We start from the raw sequence: 25,960 nt of genomic DNA, 5'->3' as shown, positions 1-25,960 counted from the left end.
GTACCAGGTATAGCTGAAGCATTAGGTCTACTTTCATATTTCTACAGACATCTTCTCCATGATGTGAAGGCTCTATGAATCATTCAGTAACTACTCTCATACTGTTATTAACAGGTGATGTACTAGCGAATGTGCTGATCAAGCTTTAGCAGTGGTTGCCCTGGTTCACTTCACCTGCATGTGTTGTGTCACCATTTACAAATTATGTCATTGACTTTATAATGCTGAAAAGCCATACTTTTACTTGTGTGTGAACATATGTGTTTGAGGTCATACTTTAAGTATTTCACTCCCAGCCATAGTTGTTAAAATGGACACCAGCATGTCTTTTCTCACTGGGTTCTTGGCAAAAAAGGGCTTCCATTATCAATTTCAAGCTGAGTGAAATTAGCACTTTAAATGACAACCACTAAATGGGTACTTTCTCCAACCCGAATGCCAAACCTGATGAACAGAGTATCCAGTTCTGGACCCCAGTAGGACCAAGGAAGACGGGAGGCTTCTCAGATTTGATCAGAATGACTAACTCAACACATGATTTAGTTGTCAAAGCATAGAGCAATCTTAGAGGGGTAGTGCCATTGAAAGCGAGGCTTTAAAACAATGAATGTATATTACCTTCTTATTTTATTATCCTATCTGTCTAAAAACACTGTACTTTTTTCTGTTCTTGTTTCTCATTCATAAACTGATTGAGAACGATTGATTTGACTGTCTATCTGGACAATCAGTTTTACTTGCCCAATCATTGGTTAAGGCAGACAGAACGTAAACAGACAGTGAAGACACTGAGGACCTAAGTTCTGCAACAGGGATAATTCACAAGTTCTATAACTTTTTTTTCCATTGGATGTTTTGTTCCTCAAAACACAGTTGGAGACTACCCAGAAAACTGGGATCATTGCCAGAACATTAGCTAAGATTCCCTATAGGGAACTGGATTTCAACGCAAACAATTTCACTAGCAGAAATGCCCATTTGCATCGTATGACTTTGAACCAAGTCCCCTTATTCAACAGGATAAATAAAACATTTAAAAATGCATTCCACTTTTGTAAGTAGCATGCTGTGGCAATCAAACAGTGACTCTCCACAGGACGTCTGCTGCTAAACCATAGAGTTATCACTGAGAATGAAAGGGATGGCCTCAAACTTTTAGTTGTAATGCATTTAAAATGTACTTTGGCTTGGGCTGAAAGTAAAAGACGAGGGTGGTGACAGACCCTACTGTACTATACAAATCTATTCCACTGTAGATGGTTCTCAGAATATATATTTTTAAAGTATGGTGCCCTAGTAGAGGAAATGTTCTCTAATGAAAATAAACGTAATAGTTTTTAATTCACTCTCCTGTTTCTGTTGAGGGGCCTTTAGGACCATTATAGGTTTCCAATTCAACCAAGCATGATCACTGTGACAATAATACTGAAAGGAAGTGATTGACTGGTGCCTTACGCAATAAGCTGCTCTTTATTCTCCTCCACGACAGTGGGCGGGACATTGGACACCACCACCTGCATATCCAGCTGGTTGACCACAGACACCTGAGAGAGAGAGAGAGAGAGAGAGAGAGAGAGCGAGAGAGAGCGAGAGAGAGAGAGAGAGAGAGAGAGAGAGAGAGAGAGAGAGAGAGAGAGAGAGAGAGAGAGAGAGAGAGAGAGAGAGATGTAGTAGTAGATATGGAGGTTTTGTCCATTCATGCTTAACATGAACGCTTGTATTGGTTGCTTGTATTGCCTGCTTGTATTGCCTGCTTGTATTGCCTGCTTGTATTGGTGCCATGTGGCCAATCTAATGGTGCTTAATATTCGCCGGCACAGTAAGTGCACTGGCTCTGGGCTCTGCAGCCAAATCTCCCACAAGGTCTCTGTGAAATTACAGTTCCTGTTGAAAATGAACCAGCAACATGGTTAAGCACTCGCCGCTGTCACCCGTTCAGGCACCGTTTCAACACTTCTTCAGTCTCATTAGAGACTTGTTAGGCTGACATATTAGGAGAACCCCTGACTCCAATAACTGGAAGGAAACTGAAATGTATTGTATAAGTATAACGACACACACACACACATGCACACACACCAATTAGAATGAACAGAAAACACACTCCATGCATAGTTTAATTGGATCATCAGCTCGAAGCAGAGGGGTTCTCTGGCATACACATAACACATCTCGTGTGCTGTAACTGCTCTGAATAATTGAATATATTGGAAGCTAAACACAGTCTAGAGAGAAGAGAAAACGTGCATCATCATCATGTAGTCTCCTAATGAATAACTCATCTCAGAGGAAGACTGCAGTCTGACACTAATAAACCCATCAGATGTTGTGGGTGGTTGGGGTATTGGCATCGGTTGTTAAGATCACAGTTGACTGAGGGCAAACTTCTAACTGCCAAGCGTCGTAGTCTCATAATCACTTGCCTAACAAGAAAGAGTGTTTCAAACAATGGAGGGATATGTGTTGTTTGAGGACACTAGATACTCACCACCACATCAGCGCTGCTGCTCAGGCCCTCTCCGTAGTTGTCGGTGGCGATGACCGCAAACTTGAAGTAGGACCTGCGCATGTTGCGGTACATGATAGCCGTCTTGATGATGCCCGTGTACTGCTCGATCACAAAGCTGTCCTGACCATCTGCCGTGGGCGGGATGATCAGCCGGTACGCATTGGCACTGTAGTTCCCTGTATCTGCATCAGTGGCCTGGGGAAAAGTAACCACACACACACACACACACACACACACACACACACACACACACACACACACACACACACACACACACACACACACACACACACACACACACACACACACACACACACACACACACACACACACACACACACGAACACAAGACTGAGATCTTCTGACATCTACTACATTAACAATGGCAGTTACGATGAGTGTGCCTCAGTTGTGGTGGCATATTTTGGGACAGCGCTGCTTGACTTGTCGACACACATATACACATAGGATACACACATATGGAGGGCATAGAATGGAGTATTGAGGCACCTTAGTCAAAACTAACATTATGTAAGTAAGTCACTCTGGACAAGAGCTTCTGCTTAATGACCAACATGGCAAATGTATTATTGTCATTGCTCCTTATTAAAGGATGACAGTGCATTTAGATAATTTGGCCAGGAGAGGGGGAACTTGAGTCTCAGAAGCAGGTACAGTATGGCACAGAAAGAATTTGTCTCTGGCCTCGCTGTCTGTCTGCTGGCCTGCATGCTCAGTCTTTCATCAATTCTCAAAGTGCCTGTCTGCAGTGACATTGATTAATAGGTGCAAAGACTTTTTTTCTCTCCAGGTATTGATGGGAGGATGGAGGGATTGAAGGAGGGAGGGAGGAAATGGAGAGAGTAGAGCAATAAATGACAGGGCTGCCCTATCTCGGTCATTAGATGGAGCTAGATATTCTCAAATAAGACTGTGTACCACTCCATTCAAGCCGCCCTAAAAACACACTCATATCAAATAAAGTAGTTTCAAGTGATAAGGAGCCACTCGACTACCCTCTGGTCATGCTCCCCTCTCTTCTTTGCGAAGAGCACTACTCTAAGCTCTGCTCAACACGACTTGATCCCTGTTTCCTGCTTAACTGTTGACAGGTGTGTCGCGCAGGTTTTTCAGCTCTCTTCATCTACATTTACATTTTAGATCTTATCCAGAGCGCCTTACAGTTAGTGCACACATCTTAAGATAGCTAGGTGGGACAACCACATATCACAGTCAAGGCAAGGGAGGGTGCTGTGGGATTATTTAAGATACTCTTCGGAGAGGTAGGGTTTCGGATTATTTCAGAAGATGGACAGGGACTGCTGTCCTAGCTTCAGAGGGAAGCTGGTTCCACCATTAGGGTGCCAGGACAGAGAAGAGCTTGGACTGGGCTGAGCGGGAGCTGCCCTGCCATAGGGGTGGGAGGGCCAAGAGACCAAAGGTGGCATACCAGAGTTCTCGGGTTGGGGCGTAGGGTTTGAGCATAGCCTGTAGGAAGGGGCAGTTCCTCTTGCTGCAAGTATCATGGTCTTGTAGTGGATGCGAGTGTGTGGAGTGTGTGGAGGAGCGGGAGAACATGGGAGAACATGGGAGAACTTGGGAAGGTTGAACACCAGGCGAGCTGCAGCGTTCTGGATAAGTTTGATGGCACAAGCCAACAGCAAGTTGCAGTAGTACAGACAGGAGATAAGTCTTTTGTGTTGTGTGACTTTACCGAAACGAACGTTTTCGGGTCGGGTAAGAATTTCCTTTTTCACTGGGTGAACCCGAGCTGGCTAGCACAAAAGCCTCATGGCTAAGCATACACTCGCACATGCATAACCTGGTTAGCCATACTTTTATAACAGAGTTATAATGGGCCCCCGTACCCATGGGAAGCAAACATGCTCAGGCAGCTCTCGATCGAGTCCTGCAAGTTTTGTAAGGTTTTTACCAAATACCGGCTCATGTCACCTTAAGCAACCCTACTAGCCGTCACGGTGAAAGCTAACTAGCTAACCACTGTCTTGTTTTTTAGTTCGCCTAGCATAAAATGGCTTTTTGTCTACTAACCAAACCTGTCCAACCATGCAGTGATCCGGTCCATGAGAGGACTCACCACTAGCTTAGGTCTCTTGAGTCTTAAACCCACAGTCCAAGTCTCAGGACAGAGGCAGACAGTTTGGGGAAGTGATACTCTGCAGCAGCCGCAACGAAGTCCCGTCCAGCTGATTCCCCTTTGGGGGAGTTAACCTCTTTGGGCTGCAGGGGCAGTATTGAGTAGCCTGGATAAAAGGTGCCCATTTCAAACGGCCTCGTACTCAATTCTTGCTCATACAATATGCATATTATTATTACTATTGGATAGAAAACACTCTCTAGTTTCTAAAACCGTTTGAATTATATCTGTGAGTAAAACAGAACTCATTTTGCAGCAAACTTCCTGACAGGAAGATCTGAAATCGATGCTCTGTTCTAGGGCCTGCCTATAAATGTGATATGTATTAGTATACATGCACTTCATACGCCTTCCACTAGATGTCAACAGGCAGTGAGAGAAGAAATGGAGTGTATAACTTGATCTGAGGTCGAATAAAAGCTCTTGGCATGACGTGACACCAATTTCCTGTTTTCTGGAACGCGCGAGAAGGGACCGGGTATTGCCTTCTGAAAAGCTGTCGTTATAGACGACTGATATCTCCGGCTTTGATTTTATTTGATAAATGTGACAATATCATCGTAAAGTATGTTTTTTCAATATAGTTTTATTAGATTATTGAAAATTTTTCGGGACGTTAGGCGTGTTGCGTTATCTGCGTTTGTTCACGAAGGAGAGCTTCGCGCCACTTTGCTAGCTTTCCGTGCTAATTGACTGGAGAAGAGGACATTCTAAAACCAAACAACGATTGTTCCCGACAAAGGACCCCTTGTACAACATTCTGATGGAAGATCATCCAAAGTAGGACCCATTTTATGATGCTATTTCATATATCTGTCGAACATGTGTACTATTAGTTTGCGCCCAGATTTTGGGCACTCTCTCGCTATAACGTAAACTGCATGTCGTAATGAAGTTATTTTTAGAATTCTAACACGGCGATTGCATTAAGAACTAGTGTATCTATCATTTCCTATACAACATGTATTTTTTAGTAATGTTTATGAATAGTTATTTGGTCAGAATATGTGAGTGTCAGAAAAATATCCGGACGTTGTGGGAAAAATATGCTACGTTAGCACAATGTATAACCACTGATTTCAGCTCTAAATATGCACATTTTCGAACAAAACATAAGTGTATGTATAACCTGATGTTATAGGACTGTCATCTGATGAAGCTTATCAAGGTTAGTCAAAAATTATATATCTTTTGCTGGTTTGTTACGATCGCTAACTTTTGCTGCTGGTAAATGGCTTGTGTTTCTGGCTATTGTGGTAAGCTAATATAAAGCTATATTGTGTTTTCGCTGTAAAACACTTAAGAAATCGGAAATATTGGCTGGATTCACAAGATGCTTGTCTTTCATTTGCTGTACATCATGTATTTTTCGGAAATGTTTTATGATGAGTATTTAGGTATTTGACGTTGGTGTCTGTAATTACTCTGGCTGCTTCGGTGCTATTTCTGACGGTAGCTGTGATGGTAGCTGCAATGTAAAACTGATTTATACCTCAAATATGCACATTTTTCGAACAAAACATAGATTTATTGTATAACATGTTATAAGACTGTCATCTGATGAAGTTGTTTCTTGGTTAGTTTGGTTGGTTCTTGGTTAGTTAGGTTGGTTTTGTGCATGCTACCTGTGCTGTGAAAAATGTCTGTCCTTTTTTGTATTTGGTGGTGAGCTAACATAAATATACGTGGTGTTTTCGCTGTAAAACATTTAAAAAATCGGACATGTTGGCTGGATTCACAAGATGTTTATCTTTCAGTTGCTGTATCGGACTTGTTAATGTGTGAAAGTTAAATATTTCTAAAAAATATATTTTGAATTTCGCGCCCTGCACTTGAGCTGGCTGTTGTTATAAGTGTACCGACATCGGGCTTGCAGCCCAAAGAAGTTTTAAGTCCGCAAAGCGAGTTATTGAGCTGCACACTGTGAGTTCACCCTTCATGTCTACAGTTTTTCCCCCAAGGATTCTTTGTTGTCTAACCCCGCCTTTATACCTAAGGTCAGCAGCAATTACAAATGTCTTGCTTGTGGCATTCCACCCCCCGTCCTTCACTTTTATGGAAGAAGAACGTCTCCACCGTTTGTGTCCAGTACGCGTGTTGCGCATCTACTTGGATAGAGCGGGAGTTTTACGCAAGAGCGACCTCTTGTGCACTGTTCAAGGGCATGTCCTTACAGGAGATTTGTGATGAGGCTTGTTGGGCATCCCCTCATACTTTTATGAGGCTTTACCAGCTAGACGTCACTGCACCTTCTTTGGGACACATTCTGTCCTCAGTGTCGGGACGTTCGAGGGTTGATCATTTGAGACTACCTGGCTTTGGAAACCAGGTCTGCAATACAGAATTGGTCATATCCTAATTGTGAGATATCAAAACGAGTAATTGAATGAGAATTCAACGCTACTCTCCTAACCCAGGTTCTTTGATATTATGAGTGAGATATCTCACCATATTCCCATGCTCTCAAGAGCGAAAGGAATAGGCATGCTCGAGAATGACCAGAAGGTGTGCAAATGGCTCCTAATAATGAGGGGTGGGGCTCACCTCCTTCACCCCTCGACCTGTCTGTCTCTGACATATGTGTGTGATTGGTTCTTTGAGGTTCTAGAGATTCGGTGAATCCCACTTGTGAGATATCTCACACATAATATGTAACTCGTTTCAGGAAACTAGGCATATGTGACACTACTTCACAGGAGAGGCATTTGAACATAAACATTTATTTTTTATCAAAATTATTTTTGGGGGGCAGAAATTACTTCTGGAACATGTGAACTTTCATGTGCCTAAACAACAAATGTGTAGGCCTTCTGTAAATACAAATACAATTTCTAAATTATGAGCCTAGTTTGTTCAGCCACGGAAAAAGTCAGGAACCTTCCTGCTAGCAATGATTGGCTGAGATAATGTATGGACCAGACATGCTGAGAGATGAGTTCAAATTGGTCTACCATGTAGCACACTTCTGTCTATAACCTGAGCTGCTCAGTATGTGTAGGTAATCCTTTCTAACGCGGCTTTTTTGAAAGATATCAAGAATAGCTGCAAAAGTGTTGCTAACGCTCTCCACTTTCCGGAGGACCGAGTTTTGAAATCAGTGCACTGCCTGGTGGTATGATGGCTAAGGAGATGAAGAACATTGTGGCGTTTGATTGCAAATATCCGGTGGGAGTCGAAAACAGAACACAGAAGGCTGTTGTATAAAACACTTGTCTCCGGATTACATCTTCAAACTAAGGGCAATCATGGCATCCATGACAGAGAGGAAGAAGCATTCATCCATATATACGGGTAAGAGAGTCTAGCTAACTACATAATCTAATATTATACATTTCTAATTTAGTCAGTCATTTTCATTGCAAGTTAAAGCATACTGTTAGCTAGCTAGCTAACATTAGCTGGCTGGCTCACTAACTAACATTAAGTGTATTATCTGTGTAGTAATATTATTCGTATCTCAGTGCCATTTTCATTGCTAGTTACAGCCTAATGTTAGCTAGCTAGCTAAAATTGAACCAAGTTAGTTAGCTACCTGTAGATTCAGGCAGGGTAGTAAAGTTATGAGTTGGGATTATGGTTCATTGTTTAGCTAGCTAGCTACATTTCGAAACAAAAGACTCCGCTATGCAAGTAACCATTTCACTGTACCGTTTACACCTTCTGTATCCTGTGCATTATGTGATATAGTGTGTTACCAGAGACGGTAGTGTGAAGAACAACATGACCTGTACCAAAGTCAAATTAGGATATAACGTTAGGCCAACTAGATAGTGTCCAAATTCTACAATTCTCTGGTATAATGCCCTGCTTTTATTTCAGCAAACTCACAACCGTAACCTATTTTCTGTAATTAGCTCACCATTAAAACCTGTTGAGGATAGAGGGCGCTATTTTCACCTTGGGAAAAAATCGTGCCCAATTTAAACGGCCTCGTACTCTATTCTTGCTCGTACAATATGCATATTATTATTACTATTGGATAGAAAACACTCTCAAGTTTCTAAAACCGTTTGAATTATATCTGTGAGTAAAACAGAACTCATTTTGCAGCAAACTTCCTGTCAGAAACGGAAAAATCTGAAATCGAGGCTCTGTTCCAGGGCCTCCCTATAAATTTGCTTGAAATCTATTAGTATACATGCACTTCATACGCCTTCCACTAGATGTCAATAGGCTGTGAGAGGTGAAATGGGGTTTCTAGGTATATCTATGGTCAAAAGAGAGAGCTTGGAATGACATGACTTCCTCTTGAATTTGTAGACGTGTTGCTGTGCGTTTTGTTGCTGTGCGTTTTGTTGCCAACCTTACTTTGCTAGCTGAACAACTTTACGTTTTTTTCTTTTTACTTTTTAATTACCGTTTATATTTTTAGTTTTTCCATCACAACTTTTTTCCCTCATTCAACTTTTTCACTCCGGACGCTTTATCTGGACATGGTTCGTCAGTACTTTCAACAGCCGAAGCTAAGTAGTAACATTAACACGATGTCTTCTAATTGCAGTCGCTGTACTCATAATATACAGGAGAACGATCGCCTTACGGCGAGGATAGCTGTGCTACAAGCCCAGCTTCAGACGCAATCGTTAGGCAAGGGTAATTTCAGTGTAGGAAAGGAAGAAACAGCGTCTGTGCCACCAGTAAGTACAGATACTAACGTTAGTTTAAATCCCCCCGCACAGTCCCCGCAGCCGGACAACTTTCTCATGGCTTCTGGAGGGAAATGCTGTAGGAATGCTCAACTGGTGTCGCTCATTCAGCCGACAGAAACTTTCAACCGGTTTTCCCCATTAAGTAGCGAGTCGGAGTCTGAGGCCGAGTCTTCTCTTGTCTCTACTCCTCCCGTTACGGGGTCTGAGACGCCGAAGGCTCCCACCATTAGCTCTGACAAATTGAAAACCCTAGTCATTGGCGACTCCATTACCCGCAGTATTCGACTTAAAACGAATCACCCAGCGATCATACACTGTTTACCAGGGGGCAGGGCTTCCAACGTTAAGGCTAATCTGAAGATGGTGCTGGCTAAAGCTAAAACTGGCGAGTGTAGAGAGTATAGAGATATTGTTATCCACGTCGGCACCAACGATGTTAGGATGAAACAGTCAGAGGTCACCAAGCGCAACATAGCTTCAGCGTGTAAATCAGCTAGAAAGATGTGTCGGCATCGAGTAATTGTCTCTGGCCCCCTCCCAGTTAGGGGGAGTGACGAGCTCTACAGCAGAGTCTCACAACTCAATCGCTGGTTGAAAACTGTTTTCTGCCCCTCCCAAAAGATAGAATTTGTAGATAATTGGCCCTCTTTCTGGGACTCACCCACAAACAGGACCAAGCCTGACCTGCTGAGGAGTGACGGACTCCATCCTAGCTGGAGGGGTGCTCTCATCTTATCTACCAACATAGACAGGGCTCTAACTCCACAATGAAATAGGGTGCAGGCCAGGCAGCAGGCTGTTAGCCAACCTGCCAGCTTAGTGGAGTCTGCCACTAGCATAGTCAGTGTAGTCAGCTCAGCCATCCCCATTGAGACTGTGTCTGTGCCTCGACCTAGGTTGGGCAAAACTAAACATGGCGGTGTTCGCCTTAGCAATCTCATTAGGATAAAGACCTCCTCCATTCCTGCCATTATTGAAAGAGATCGTGATACCTCACATCTCAAAATAGGGTTACTTAATGTTAGATCCCTCACTTCAAAGGCAGTTATAGTCAATGAACTAATCACTGATAGCAATCTTGATGTGATTGGCCTGACTGAAACATGGCTTAAGCCTGATGAATTTACTGTGTTAAATGAGGCCTCACCTCCTGGTTACACTAGTGACCATATCCCCCGTGCATCCCGCAAAGGCGGAGGTGTTGCTAACATTTACGATAGCAAATTTCAATTTACAAAAAGGAAAATGACGTTTTCGTCTTTTGAGCTTCTAGTCATGAAATCTATGCAGCCTACTCAATCACTTTTTATAGCTACTGTTTACAGGCCTCCTGGGCCATATACAGCGTTCCTCTCTGAGTTCCCTGAATTCCTATCGGACCTTGTAGTCATAGCAGATAATATTCAAATTTTTGGGGATTTTAATATTCATATGGAAAAGTCCACAGACCCACTCCAAAAGGCTTTCGGAGCCATCATCGACTCAGTGGGTTTTGTCCAACATGTCTCTGGACCTACTCACTGCCACAGTCATACTCTGGACCTAGTTTTGTCCCATGGAATAAATGTTGTAGATCTTAATGTTTTTCCTCATAATCCTGGACTATCGGACCACCATTTTATTACGTTTGAAATCGCAACAAATAATCTGCACAGACTCCAACCAAGGAGCATCAGAAGTCGTGCTATAAATTCTCAGACAACACAAAAATTCCTTGATGCCCTTCCAGACTCCTTCTGCCTACCCAAGGACGTCAGAGGACAAAAATCAGTTAACCACCTAACTGAGGAACTCAATTTAACCTTGCGCAATACCCTAGATGCAGTTGCACCCCTAAAAACGAAAAACATTTGTCATAAGAAACTAGCTCCCTGGTATACAGAAAATACCCGAGCTCTGAAGCAAGCTTCCAGAAAATTGGAACGGAAATGGCGCCACACCAAACTGGAAGTCTTCCGACTAGCTTGGAAAGACAGTACCGTGCAGTATCGAAGAGCCCTCACTGCTGCTCGATCATCCTACTTTTCCAACTTAATTGAGGAAAATAAGAACAATCCAAAATTTATTTTTGATACTGTTGCAAAGCTAACTAAAAAGCAGCATTCCCCAAGAGAGGATGGCTTTCACTTCAGCAGTAATAAATTCATGAACTTCTTTGAGGAAAAGATCATGATCATTAGAAAGCAAATTACGGACTCCTCTTTAAATCTGCGTATTCCTCCAGGGCTTAGCTGTCCTGGATCTGCACAGCTCTGCCAGGGCCTGGGATCGGGAGAGACACTAAAGTGTTTTAGTACTATATCTCTTGACACAATGATGAAAATAATCATGGCCTCTAAACCTTCAAGCTGCATACTGGATCCTATTTCTACTAAACTACTGAAAGAGCTGCTTCCTGTGCTTGGCCCTCCTATGTTGAACATAATAAACGGCTCTCTATCCACCGGATGTGTACCAAACTCACTAAAAGTGGCAGTAATAAAGCCTCTCTTGAAAAAGCCAAACCTTGACCCGGAAAATATAAAAAACTATCGGCCTATATCGAATCTTCCATTCCTCTCAAAAATTTTAGAAAAAGCTGTTGCGCAGCAACTCACTGCCTTCCTGAAGACAAACAATGTATACGAAATGCTTCAGTCTGGTTTTAGACCCCATCATAGCACTGAGACTGCACTTGTGAAGGTGGTAAATGACCTTTTAATGGCGTCAGACCGAGGCTCTGCATCTGTCCTCATGCTACTAGACCTTAGTGCTGCCTTTGACACCATCGATCACCACATTCTTTTGGAGAGACTGGAAACCCAAATTGGTCTACACGGACAAGTTCTGGCCTGGTTTAGATCTTATCTGTCGGAAAGATATCAGTTTGTCTCTGTGAATGGTTTGTCCTCTGACAAATCAACTGTACATTTCGGTGTTCCTCAAGGTTCCGTTTTAGGACCACTATTGTTTTCACTATATATTTTACCTCTTGGGGATGTTATTCGAAAACATAATGTTAACTTTCACTGCTATGCGGATGACACACAGCTGTACATTTCAATGAAACATGGTGAAGCCCCAAAATTGCCCTCGCTAGAAGCCTGTGTTTCAGACATAAGGAAGTGAATGGCTGAAAACTTTCTACTTTTAAACTCGGACAAAACAGAGATGCTTGTTCTAGGTCCCAAGAAACAAAGAGATCTTCTTTTAAATCTGACAATCAATCTTGATGGTTGTAAAGTCGTCTCAAATAAAACTGTGAAGGACCTCGGCGTTACTCTTGACCCTGATCTCTCTTTTGACGAACATATCAAGACTGTTTCAAGGACAGCTTTTTTCCATCTACGTAACATTGCAAAAATCAGAAATTTTCAGTCCAAAAATGATGCAGAAAAATTAATCCATGCATTTGTTACTTCTAGGTTAGACTACTGCAATGCTCTACTTTCCGGCTACCCGGATAAAGCACTAAATAAACTTCAGTTAGTGCTAAATACGGCTGCTAGAATCCTGACTAGAACCAAGAAATTTGATCATATTACTCCAGTGCTAGCTTCCCTACACTGGCTTCCTGTTAAGGCAAGGGCTGATTTCAAGGTTTTACTGTTAACCTATAAAGCGTTACATCGGCTTGCTCCTACCTATCTTTCCGAGTTGGTCCTGCCGTACATACCTACACGTACGCTACGGTCACAAGACGCAGGCCTCCTAATTGTCCCTAGAATTTCTAAGCAAACAGCTGGAGGCAGGGCTTTCTCCTATAGATCTCCATTTTTATGGAATGGTCTGCCTACCCATGTGAGAGACGCAGACTCGGTCTCAACCTTTAAGTCTTTACTGAAGACTTATCTCTTCAGTAGGTCATATGATTGAGTGTAGTCTGGCCCAGGAGTGTGAAGGTGAACGGAAAGGCTCTGGAGCAACGAACCGCCCTTGCTGTATTTGCCTGGCCGGTTCCCCTCCACTGGGATTCTCTACCTCTAACCCTATTACAGGGGCTGAGTCACTGGCTTACTGGTGCTCTTTCATGCCGTCCCTAGGAGGGGTGCCTCACTTGAGTGGGTTGAGTTACTGACGTGATCTTCCTGTCTGGGTTGGCGCCCCCCCTTGGTTTGTGCTGTGGTGGAGATCTTTGTGGGCTATACTCGGCCTTGTCTCAGGATTGTAAGTTGGTGGCTGAAGATATCCCTCTAGTGGTGCGGGGGCTGTGCTTTGGCAAAGTGGGTGGGGTTATATCCTTCCTGTTTGGCCCTGTCCGGGGGTATCATCGGATGGGGCCACAGTGTCTCCTGACCCCTCCTGTCTCAGCCTCCAGTATTTATGCTGCAGTAGTTTGTGTCGGGGGGCTAGGGCCAGTTGGTTATATCTGGAGTACTTCTCCTGTCTTATCCAGTGTCCTGTGTGAATTTAAGTATGCTCTCTCTAATTCTCCCCTTCTCTCTTTCTTTCTCTCTCTCGGAGGAACTGAGCCCTAGGACCATACGTCAGGACTACCGGGCATGATGACTCCTTGCTGTCCCCAGTCCACCTGGCCTTGCTGCTGTCCCAGTTTCAACTGTTCTGCCTGCGGTTATGGAACCCCTACCTGTCCCAGACCTGCTGTTTTCAACTCTTAATGATCGGCTATGAAAAGCCAACTGACATTTATTCCTGATTATTATTTGACCATGCTTGTCATTTATGAACATTTTGAACATCTTGGCCATGTTCTGTTATAATCTCCACCCGGCACATTCAGAAGAGGACTGGCCACCCCTCATAGCCTGGTTCCTCTCTAGGTTTCTTCCTAGTTTTTGGCCTTTCTAGGGAGTTTTTCCTAGCCACCGTGCTTCTACACCTGCATTGCTTGCTGTTTGGGGTTTTAGGCTGGGTTTCTGTACAGCACTTCGAGATATTAGCTGATGTACGAAGGGCTATATAAAATAAACTTGATTGAAACTTGATTGATGACCCCAAATTCCTTTGTTCAGGAAGGCGCAGAAAGGTCATCAGTATTGGCTTCTGAAAAGCATTCGTTATAGACGTCTAATATCTCCGGCTTTGATTTTATTTGATAAATGTGATAATATCATCGTAAAGTATGTTTTTTCAATATAGTTTTATCAGATTATTCAATTTTTTTCGGGAGTTTTGGCGTGTTCCGTTCTCTGCGTTTGTTCACGATGGACAGCTTCGCGCCACTTGGCTAGTTTTGCTTGCTAATTCGAGAGGGAAAAAGGACATTCTAAAACCAAACAACGATTGTTCTGGACAAAGGACCCCTTGTGCAAGATTCTGATGGAAGCTCAACAAAAGTAGGACCCATTTATGATGTTATTTCCTATTTCTGTCGAAAATGTGTTGTTGTGTTTTCCGCCTTGATTTTTGGCGCTGTCTCGCTATAACGTAAGCTGTATGTCGTACTGAAGTTATTTTTAGAATTCTAACACGGCGATTGCATTAAGAACTAGTGTATCTATCATTTCCTATACAACATTTATTTTTTAGTTAAGTTTATGAATAGTTATTTGGTCAGAATAGGTGAGTGTCAGAAATATATCCGGAGATTCTGGAAAATAGTTGCTACATTTTCACAATGTATAACCACGGATTTCAGCTCTAAATATGCACATTTTCGAACAAACCATATATGTATTGTGTAATATGATGTTATAGGACTGTCATCTGATGAAGTTTATGAAGGTTAGTGAAATAATTAATATCTTTTGCTGATTTTGTCGCTATCAATACTGTTGCCTTGAATCAATGCTGTTGTGTGGTAGGCTATTGTAGTAAGCTAATATAATGCTATATTGTGTTTTCGCTGTAAAACACTTAAAAAATCGGAAATATTGGCTGGATTCACAAGATGTTTGTCTTTCATTTGCTGTACACCATGTATTTTTCAGAAATGTTTTATGATGAGTATTTAGGTATTTCACGTTGGTCTCTATAATTACTCTGGCTGCTTCGGTGCTATTTGTGATGGTAGCTGTGATGGTAGCTGCAATGTAAAACTGATTTATACCTCAAATATGCAAATTTTTTGAACAAAACATAGATTTATTGTATAACATGTTATAAGACTGTCATCTGATGAAGTTGTTTCTTGGTTAGTTTGGTTGGTTCTTGGTTAGTTTGGTTGGTTTTGTGCAAGCTACCTGTGCTGTGAAAGAAATGTCTATGCTTTTTTGTATTTGGTGGTGAGCTAACATAAATATACGTGGTGTTTTCGCTGTAAAACATTTTAAAAATCGGACATGTTGACTGGATTCACAAGATGTTTATCTTTCATTTGCTGTATTGGACTTGTTAATGTATGAAAGTTAAATATTTCTCAAAAATATTTTTTGAATTTCGCGCTCTGCCTTTTCAGTGGAATGTGGGAGGAGTTCCACTAGCGGAACCCCGGGGCTAGACAGGTTAACTTAAATTATCTTGTTCTGTTTCTTTGGCTTCTGTTTTAACTTCTGTTTCTTTGGCTGGATTTGCCTGGATTGGGCTCTGAGCACCGTACTCAGATTATGCTTTTTCCGTAAAGTCTTTTTGAAATCTGACACAGCGGTTGCATTAAGGAGAAGTCTATCTTTAATTCTGTGAATAACACTTGTATCTTTTATCGATGTTTATTATGAGTATTTCTGGGATTTCTGTGGCTATCTGCAAGATCACCGGATGTTTTGGAATCAAAACATTACTGCACGTAACGCGCCAATGTAAACTGAGATTTTTGGATATAAATATGCACATTATCGAACAAAACATACATGTATTGTGTAACATGATGTCCTATGAGTGTCATCTGATGAAGATCATCAAAGGTTAGTGATTAATTTTATCTACATTTCTGCTTTTTGTGACTCCTATCTTTGGCTGGAAAATGGCTGTGTGTTTTTTTGACTTGGCTCTGAACTAACATAATCATATGTTGTGCTTTCGCTGTAAAACCTTTTTGAAATCGGACACGATGGGTAGATTAACAAGATGTTTATCTTTCATTTGCTGTATTGGACATGTTAATGTGTGAAAGTTACATATTTCCCCCCCAAAAAAATTTGAATTTCCCGCGCTGCCTTTTCAGCAGAATGTTGTCGAGGGGTTCCGCTAGCGGAACGCCTGCGCTAGAAAGGTTAACTTCTTTGGGCTGCAAGCCCGAAGCCGGGCACAATATGACAACAGCCACTTCAAGTGCAGGGCACGAAATTCAAAATATATTTTTTAGAAATATTTAACTTTCACACATTAACAAGTCCAATACAGCAAATGAAAGATAAACATCTTGTGAATCCAGCCAACATGTCCGATTTTTAAAATGTTTTACAGCGAAAACAGCACGTATATTTATGTTAGCTCACCACCAAATACAAAAAAGGACAGACATTTTTCACAGCACAGGTAGCATGCACAAAACCAACCTAACTAACCAAGAACCAACCAAACTAACCAAGAAACAACTTCATCAGATGACAGTCTTATAACATGTTATTCAATAAATCTATGTTTTGTTCGAAAAATGTGCATATTTGAGCTATAAATCAGTTTTACATTGCAGCTACCATCACAGCTACCGTCAGAAATAGCACCGAAGCAGCCAGAGTAATTACAGACACCAACGTCAAATACCTAAATACTCATCATAAAACATTTCTGAAAAATACATGGTGTACAGCAAATGAAAGACAGGCATCTTGTGATTCCAGCCAATATTTCCGATTTCTTAAGTGTTTTACAGTGAAAACACAATATAGCATTATATTAGCTTACCACAATAGCCAGAAACACAAGCCATTTACCAGCAGCAAAAGTTAGCGATCGTAACAAACCAGAAAAATATATATAATTTTTGACTAACCTTGATAAGCTTCATCAGATGACAGTCCTATAACATCAGGTTATACATACACTTATGTTTTGTTCGAAAATGTGCATATTTAGAGCTGAAATCAGTGGTTATACATTGTGCTAACGTAGCATCTTTTTCCCACAACGTCCGGATATTTTTCTGACACTCACATATTCTGACCAAATAACTATTCATAAACATTACTAAAAAATACATGTTGTATAGGAAATGATAGATACACTAGTTCTTAATGCAATCGCCGTGTTAGAATTCTAAAAATAACTTCATTACGACATGCAGTTTACGTTATGGCGAGAGCGTGCCCAAAATCTGGGCGCAAACTACTAGTTCACATGTTCGACAGATATATGAAATAGCATCATAAAATGGGTCCTACTTTTGATGATCTTCCATCAGAATGTTGTACAAGGGGTCCTTTGTCCAGAACAATCGTTGTTTGGATTTAGAATGTCCTCTTCTCCAGTCAATTAGCACGCAAAGCTAGCAAAGTGGCGCGAAGCTCTCCTTCCTGAACATACGCAGACAAAGCAACACGCCTAACGTCCCGAAACTAATATACTAATATACTAATAAATATCAAGCACATTTATAGGCAGGCCCTAGAACAGAGCATCGATTTCAGATTTTCCACTTCCTCACAGGAAGTTTGCTGCAAAATGAGTTCTGTTTTACTCACAGATATAATTCAAACGGTTTTAGAAACTAGAGAGTGTTTTCTATCCAATAGTAATAATAATATGCATATTGTACGAGCAAGAATTGAGTACGAGGCCGTTTGAAATGGGCACCTTTTATCCAGGCTACTCAATACTGCCCCTGCAGCCCAGAGGTTAAAACCATACAAAGATCTCCGACACATCAGATACCATCTGAAGGCCCATCAGAGAGAATGGCATGCAGTGCAAGACAAAGATGGCTGAGACCAAAGCTTGGTGCCACAGCCAAACTGTGTTTAGCTTTCATGCTACTTAGGATGATTCAGTATTCTATCTAGACCTGACAGAGTTAACACAACATTCTAAGGAACAGGAACAATGGAAAGATGGAATCGTATAATTAATTTGACAGATGGAGTCTGAGATGGTCTACTAGTCGATGCAGTATTATTGGATAAATTTTTACCCCATTTGCAGGTTAATTGTCGATTATTATAAAAGCTTCATGGATTCCTTGTACAGCAGGCAAAATATCTATCGAAGCAACATCTATGGCTGCCAACATCAGAATTGTCCACTGAAATCAATTGAAGGTCACAGTGTTATAAACAGGAATGCAACAAGGCTATGCGGAGGTATAGTGCAATTCTCATTTAAACGCACAGTCCTCCTCATGTCATCTATCCTCATCCTCACTTTTCATCTGATTCAACTCAGTGAGTAATTTCTTTCCAGAAATGTCAAAAAGTGCATTCTATAATTACAGTTTCCATTCTCAGAATGGCAAGATCCCTGGTCTGTTCTCACCAAAGCTCGTTAACGAACCATCAAGATCATCTATGAAATAACACATATGGAGTCATGTAGTAACCAAAAAGGTGTAAAACAAATCAAAATATATTTTAGATTTTTCAAAGTAGCCAACCTTTGCCTTGATGACAGCATTGCACATTATTGGCATTCTCTCAACCAGCTTCATAAAAAATGCTTTTCCAACAGTCTTCAAGGAGTTTCCACATATGCAGAGCACTTGTTGGCTGCTTTTCCTTCACTCTGCAGTTCAACTCATCCCAAACCATCTCAATTGAGTTGAGGTCGGGTGATTGTGGAGACCAGGTCATCTGATGCAGTCCTGTTGTAAAAAAAACGATAGTCCCACTAAGCGTAAACAAGATGGGATGACGTATTGCTGCGGAATGCTTTGGTAGCCATGCTGGTTAAGTGTGCCTTGAATTCTAAATAAATCACTGACAGTGTCACCAGCAAAGCACCCTCATACCATCACACCTCCTCCATGCTTCACGGTGGGAAGTACACATGTGGAGATAATCCGTTCACCTACTCTGTGTTTCACAAAGACACAATGGTTGGAACCAAAAATCTCAAATGTGGACTCATCAGATCAAAGGACAGATTTCCACTGGTCAAATGTCCATTGCTCGTGTTTCTTGGCCCAAGCAAGTCTCTTCTTATTATTGGTGTCCTTTATTAGTGGTTTCTTTGCAGAAATTCAACCATTAAGGCCTGCTTCACGCAGTTTCCTCTGTACAGTTGATGTTGAGAAGTGTCTGTTACCTGAACTCTGTGAAGCATTTATTTGGGCTGCAACTTCTGAGGTTGGTAACTCTAATGAACTTATCCTCTGCAGCAGAGGTAACTCTGGGTCTTCCTTTCCTATGGCGGTCCTCATGACAGCCAGTTTCATCATAGCGCTTGATGGTTTTTGTGACTGCACTTGAAGAAACTTTTAAAGTTCTGGTAGTTCTGATGGCCCTGGTAGGCCATCATTGTAAATAAGAATTTGTTCTTAACTGACTTGCCGGGTTAAATTAAAACATTTTAAGTAATGATAGACTGTTGTTTGTCTTTTCATATTTGAGCTGTTCTTGCCATAATATGGACTTGGTCTTTTACCAAATAGGGCTATCTTCTGTATACCACCCCTACCTTGTCACAACACAACTGATTGGCTCAAACACATTAAGAAAGAAAGAAATTACACAAAATGTATTCCAGGTGACTACCTCATGAAGCTGGTTGAGAGAATGTCAAGTGTGTGCAAAGCTGTCATCAAGGCAAGAATCTCAAATATAAAATATATTTAGATTTGTTTAACACGTTTTTGGTTACTACATGATTCCATATGTGTTATTTCATAGTTTTGATGTCTTCACCATTATTCTACAATGTAGAAAATAGTAAAATAATGAAAATCCCTTGAATGAGTAGGTGTGTCCAAACTTTTGATTGGATAGACGGACAGGCAGACAGGCGGGCAGACAGATCTTTAGATATTGATAGATATTAGGCCACTGACAGTTGTTGGGCCCAATGTGACTGTGAGTGTCACGGAGCCTCAGGTTCCCATCAACTCCTCCTGCCTTCATCATGTCCAGATGAAACTAAGCTCACGGAACAGATTGTAAATTAAGATGTAATATCAGTCATATGTGAAGTCCCTCTCTAGCATTTATAATGTATTAGTTTCATTATATCAGACAGCATACGGAAAAAGCTTCATATCCAATATAGTGTTTGGCTCATGAAAGACTGGACCGAGTTTCTTTTTATGCCTCAGTAGTGGACGGACTGGGGAATTTGTGCAGCTCTGTTCAGTTTGGATAAATAAGGACTTGTGCAACTCTGTTCAGGTTAGGAACGGTTACGGTTAAACTAATTACACAAATCTGAGCTCAAGGGTGACTACTCAAACAATATGACTTAAACCGTACAATCATACAATATTGATAGTGGAGCGCAAGAGATTTATGCAGCAGGAGCTACAGTATACTGTATCCCAGAGCATGTACGTGCTGCCGATTGTTTTCAAATGACTATGTGTGCCTGTTTGGTATGTAAGGTGCTACCAGCTCACAGAGTCTCACTACCAGAGTCACATGTAAAGGAATTTTCACATTACAGAGCCATACCACCTTCAATGTAAAACAGACTGATAATCTGGACTGATCTTTGACCACGGTCCAATTGGTGAACTGTGATTATATTACATCCCACCATTATATTAGATCCCACCAGTGAATAGAGGAATGGAGGGAGGAATGGAGAGAAGGATGGAGAGGAAGATGAAACTGAACTACAGAGAGTGGCTCGAATGGATTTTGCCACCATGACTGAACAGAACAGGGAGGATAGGGATGGAATCAGACCGCATATGTACAGTACTGTGTTTGTATGTGTGCGTGCGTGATGACACAATCTCTCTAATCATGAAATGATTTTGGACCGACCAAAGGACTGCAGGGACCTGAGTAGCATTAAGGATGCGTTTAGAGTGGTTTACGTCAGAGTACAATCAGAGTGCGTCAGAGAATTGAGTGTCAGACAGCTTTCTCAACATGATCTTCAGTAGATGTGTATGTTTATGCGTGTGTGTGTTAAGACAGTAGCATATAAGGAGGAGTATGCGAAGGCCTTTCTCACCACTATCTTCAGAACAGAGGAGAAGGTCTTGGCGTCTTCAGCCACGCCACCGATGTAGAGCTTTCTGGTGAAGACAGGCGGGTGGTCGTTCTCATCCCGCACCTCGATAAACACCTTGGCTGTGTTGGCTGCAGAGTTAAAGAGGAGGGACACAGTCACATTTTAGACATGAGGCATATTGTCTTATCCACTTGCATTGACGTTCCTCTACAGTACACCCTATAGTTTAGAGGGGATCAGTGTAGGTAGGAAAGGGGAGTTTTATTACAAACAAAATAAAGTCCCATACAAAAACACAGGTTCCAGTTCATAATCAAATAATCAAATATGTTCTCCTGTTGCAGCTACTGTGCCATTTCCATTCATATGCCAGATTGGCCTCAAGGAAAATAGCTTGTAGTAAGGATATACACACTCCACACCTATTTGTCACTGTTTAACTTATACAGTACAAATATGTACAAAACTAGCACAACCTTACCCACACTGCAGTTAAGGTGAAAAATATGCACTGTCAATGACTATTTTTCTTCCAGCAGAGCACAGAAATGTAAAGTCATGTTGCTAGGGCTAAGGAGGATCCAAGGAAATAGGATGAACAAAAACACAGTTCATTAAATCACAGGCACAAACACCACCGTGAGAGCCAGAGGGAAGGCACAGAGGAATACGACAGTCGCTCTCCCTCTATTGCCTTTTTCTGTCTCTAAAAACGGTTTTATTCCCTCCACGGTTTATCCGTTGTGGTCTTGTGGGAAATTGTTAACTTTTCAGTTAAGACGCACACTCGCAAACAGATGCTTGCAAGTGTAGAGAAACACAACAGCATAGAGAGAAATTCAGCACACACACATAAAAAGAAAAGCATTAAGAGAAAGGATGGCTCACATGGCAGAATGGGCTATTGAGTCTGCGTAGAGTACATTTTAATTTAGGGAAAGGGGTGGTGGGAGTGGAGGGGAGCTGTGTTAAATTAATTCTTATCAATTACTCTGCTTTTTAAATGTGTGTGTGTGTGTGTGTGTGTGTGTGTGTGTGTGTGTGTGTGTGTGTGTGTGTGTGTGTGTGTGTGTGTGTGTGTGTGTGTGTGTGTGTGTGTGTGTGTGTGTGTGTGTGTGTGTGTGTGTGTGTGTGTGTGTAATGATGTTAATTGGGCTGTGACAATCTGACAATTACGCCCTGTTCTGCTCTGATTATTTGAACTCAATAAAAAATTTAAAAATTACGAAAGTTTACACGGTACGGTGGCCTGCTCTGCATTCCAATGAATACAGATCTAGGAGGTGAAGAGGGTTTATCTGAAGTGGGCCCCCAAAAAATTGAGGGGGGGAGGAGTTAACCTAGCAGTTAAGAGCGTTGGGCCAGTAACTAAAAAGTTGCTGGTTCGAATCCCTGAGCCGACTACAGTAACTGAAAAATCTTCCGATGTGCCCTTGAAGAAGGTAATTGCTCCTGTTAGTTCTTCTGGATAAGAGTGTCTGCTAAATGACTAATAATTGTAGAAATAAATATGCTGTCAACTCCTCTTAGTACCACAAACCAAGGACAACCATGGTATCTAGCTGGAAAGGTGAACACTTGATGTAGCGTCCCAGCCCCCTACTCCAGTTCAATATCCCCCTCTTACATTTAGAGGGAACCCGCAGTTGGGCCATGACCACGACCATGGAGTCAGCCTGAACCCTGAGCACGTAGCTGGTGACAGTCTCATAATCCAGAGGCTTAGCCGTGGAGATCACACCTGTCCGGTTACTCACTTGGAACTCACCTACAACCAACCAAAAAACAATCAGTACAACACGAGGAAGACATTGGTAGCACTCACTGACAGGATCAACATTGGATAAAAAAAAGAGGTTAATTTTGTGTCTGTGTGTGTGCCAACTGCCAACCACAAAGATTATAACCTATAGTTTTTTTATTTGGGCTTTTTGCAGCCAGCTGCTGATACTGTACCTGCACACACTGTTTAATTGTGATGCAGTTCATTAGCCCCATTTTACATTTAATTTCACTACTTCCAGATGCTCAGGTTTAACTTCTTCTGGCTGCAGGGGGAGTATTGAGTAGCCAGATAAAAGGTGCCCATTTCAAACGGCCTCGTACTCAATTCTTGCTCGTACAATATGCATATTATTATTACTATTGGATAGAAAACACTCTCTAGTTTCTAAAACCGTTTGAATTATATCTGTGAGTCAAACAGAACTCATTTGGCACAAACTTCCTGACCAGGAAGTGGAAAGTCTGAAATCGAGGCTCCGTTCTACTTCCTGCCTATAAATGGGCATGATATGTATTAGTATACATGCACTTCAGAGACCTTCCCCTGGATGTCAAGAGGCGGTGAGAGAAGAAATTTAGTGTTTATCTTGGTCTGAAGTGGAATACAAGCTCTTTGTATGACGTGTACCCCATTTCCTGTTTCCTGGAGAGCGCGTCAAGGGACCTGGATTTGCCTTCTGTTTAGCTGCCGTTATAGGCGACTACTATCTCCGGCTTTGATTTTATTTGATACATGTGACCATATCATCGTAAAGTATGTTTTTTCAATATAGTTTAATCAGATTATTGAATTTTTTTCGGGAGTTTTGTCGTGTTCCGTTCTCTGACTTTGTTGACGATGGAGAGATTCGCGCCACTTGGCTAGTGCGCTTGCTAATTCAAGAGGGAAAGAGTCCGTTCTAAATCAAAACAACGATTGTTCTGGACAAAGGACCCCTTGTCCAACATTCTGATGAAAGATCAGCAAAAGTAAAAAAACATTTTATGATGCTATTTCATATATCTGTCGTACATGTGAACTAGTCGTGGGCGCCCAACTTTTGGGTACTCTAGCTATACCGAAGCTGGATGTCGTAATGAAGTTATTTTTTAGAATTCTAACACTGCGATTTCATTAAGAACTAATGGATCTATCATTTCCTATACAACATGTATTTTTTAGTTATGTTTATGAATAGCTATTTGGTCAGAATATGTGTGTCAGAAAAAGTGTCCGAAAAATATCCGGGCGTTGTGGGAAAAAGTAGCTAAGTTAGCACAATGTATAACCATTGATTTCAGCTCTAAATATGCACATTTTCGAACAAAACATAAGTGTATGTATAACCTGATGTTATAGGACTGTCATCTGATGAAGAAAATCAAGGTTAGTCAAAAATTATATATCTTTTACTGGTTTGTTACGATCGCTAACCTTTTGCTACTGGGAAATGGCATGTGTTTCTGGCTATTGTGGTAAGCTAATATAACGCTATATTGTGTTTTCGCTGTAAAACACTTAATAAATCGGAAATATTGGCTGGAATCACAAGATGCCTGTCTTTCATTTGCTGTACACTATGTATTTTTCAGAAATGTTTTATGATGAGTAATTAGGTATTTGACGTTGGTGTCTGTAATTATTATGGCTGCTTTCGGTGCAATTTCTTATTGTAGCTGCAATGTAAACTATGATTTATACCTGAAATATGCACATTTTTCGAACAAAACATAGATTTATTGAATAACATGTTATAAGACTGTCATCTGATGAAGTTGTTTGTTGGTTAGTTTGGTTGGTTCTTGGTTAGTTAGGTTGGCTTTGTGCATGCTACCTGTGCTGTGAAAAATATCTGTCCTTTTTTGTATTTGGTGGTGAGCTAACATAAATATACGTGGTGTTTTCGCTGTAAAACATTTTAAAAATCGGACATGTTGGCTGGATTCACAAGATGTGTACCTTTCATATGCTGTATTGGACTTGTTAATGTGTGAAAGTTAAATATTTAAAAAATATATATTTTGAATTTCGCGCCCTGCACTTGAGCTGGCTGTTGTCATAAGTGTACCGACGTCGGGCTTGCAGCCAGAATAAGTTAAAGCACTCATTTAGGACATTCATTCATGCATTAATCAGCAGTAGACATCACACATTGATGAAGACTATTGCACGTTGACTTCATAGACATGGAAATAGACTGTGATAAAAGGAAACTTCTACTGTTGTTAAAAATAGTTACCTTAACAATAGTCACTTTTACCACAAGTAAAGTGCAGCCAATTTTTTGTTTCAGGTAATTTCTCAGCATTTTCCATGGATTGTATATTATTGCAAGAATTTAAGACAGAAATGTGACCTTTTCCTATTTTGGTTCGTTTTGTTTGTTTTGTTTCTACACTTACCGCCTTCGTTTCCTCCTACGATGGAGTAGAAGATTGTCTGGTTCATGGCGGCTGCCAGGATGCTGCCCACTGGTCTGCCTACTGGGGCCAGCTCACTGACAAGAGCAAACCTGGAGACAGAGATGACATCCAATATGACTAAATATCCCTGGACACATTACCACTGACAACTTCCTGAAAAAAATCCATTGTGACAAAATCCAATTCTCTGACACTCTGCACCTTACCACCACATTTAGCAAACACATTGTTGAATATGGCATATTTGAAAATTGCACTAAAGGAGACTATATTCAAACATTCAATGTTTCTACAATAGCATTTAACACTTTATCTTAGCTTGACAACTTCAAGTGAACATTACGTCGGTGTCTTCAGGTTGTCAAGATAAAAAAAGATCACAACAATGTCCTTGATATTTAACACTTCCTCTATTGTGCCGTGAATAGCATGAGATAGCATGAGCTGTTATTTCCATGATAGGATAGACAATGGCTAATAACAGCTAACAGCCATGGCTGACTATCACACATAAAGAATGCATTCTCATCCACA

At 41.3% G+C, this 25,960-nt stretch overlaps 1 protein-coding gene across 1 annotated transcript in view; it reads right to left on the bottom strand.

The window, feature by feature from the left end:
- LOC120017434 overlaps nucleotides 1–25,640 on the bottom strand; it is a 43,092-nt gene extending 17,452 nt beyond the window's left edge. The window contains exons 1-6 of the mRNA XM_038960181.1: nucleotides 25,633–25,640; nucleotides 25,406–25,515; nucleotides 22,866–23,006; nucleotides 21,239–21,366; nucleotides 2,489–2,704; nucleotides 1,456–1,544 (exon numbers count right to left, since the gene is read on the bottom strand). Of these exons, the coding sequence (XP_038816109.1) occupies nucleotides 1,456–1,544; nucleotides 2,489–2,704; nucleotides 21,239–21,366; nucleotides 22,866–23,006; nucleotides 25,406–25,515; nucleotides 25,633–25,640 (692 nt within the window). The remainder of the gene's footprint in view (nucleotides 1–1,455; nucleotides 1,545–2,488; nucleotides 2,705–21,238; nucleotides 21,367–22,865; nucleotides 23,007–25,405; nucleotides 25,516–25,632) is intronic.
- Nucleotides 25,641–25,960: the final 320 nt, after the last annotated feature.

Source organism: Salvelinus namaycush, chromosome 22 (genome assembly GCF_016432855.1).
Source record: "Salvelinus namaycush isolate Seneca chromosome 22, SaNama_1.0, whole genome shotgun sequence".
NCBI classification, from domain to species: Eukaryota; Metazoa; Chordata; class Actinopteri; order Salmoniformes; family Salmonidae; genus Salvelinus; species Salvelinus namaycush.
The sequence above is the reverse complement of the archived record's forward strand: the minus strand, read 5'-3'. Positions and strand labels throughout refer to the sequence as shown.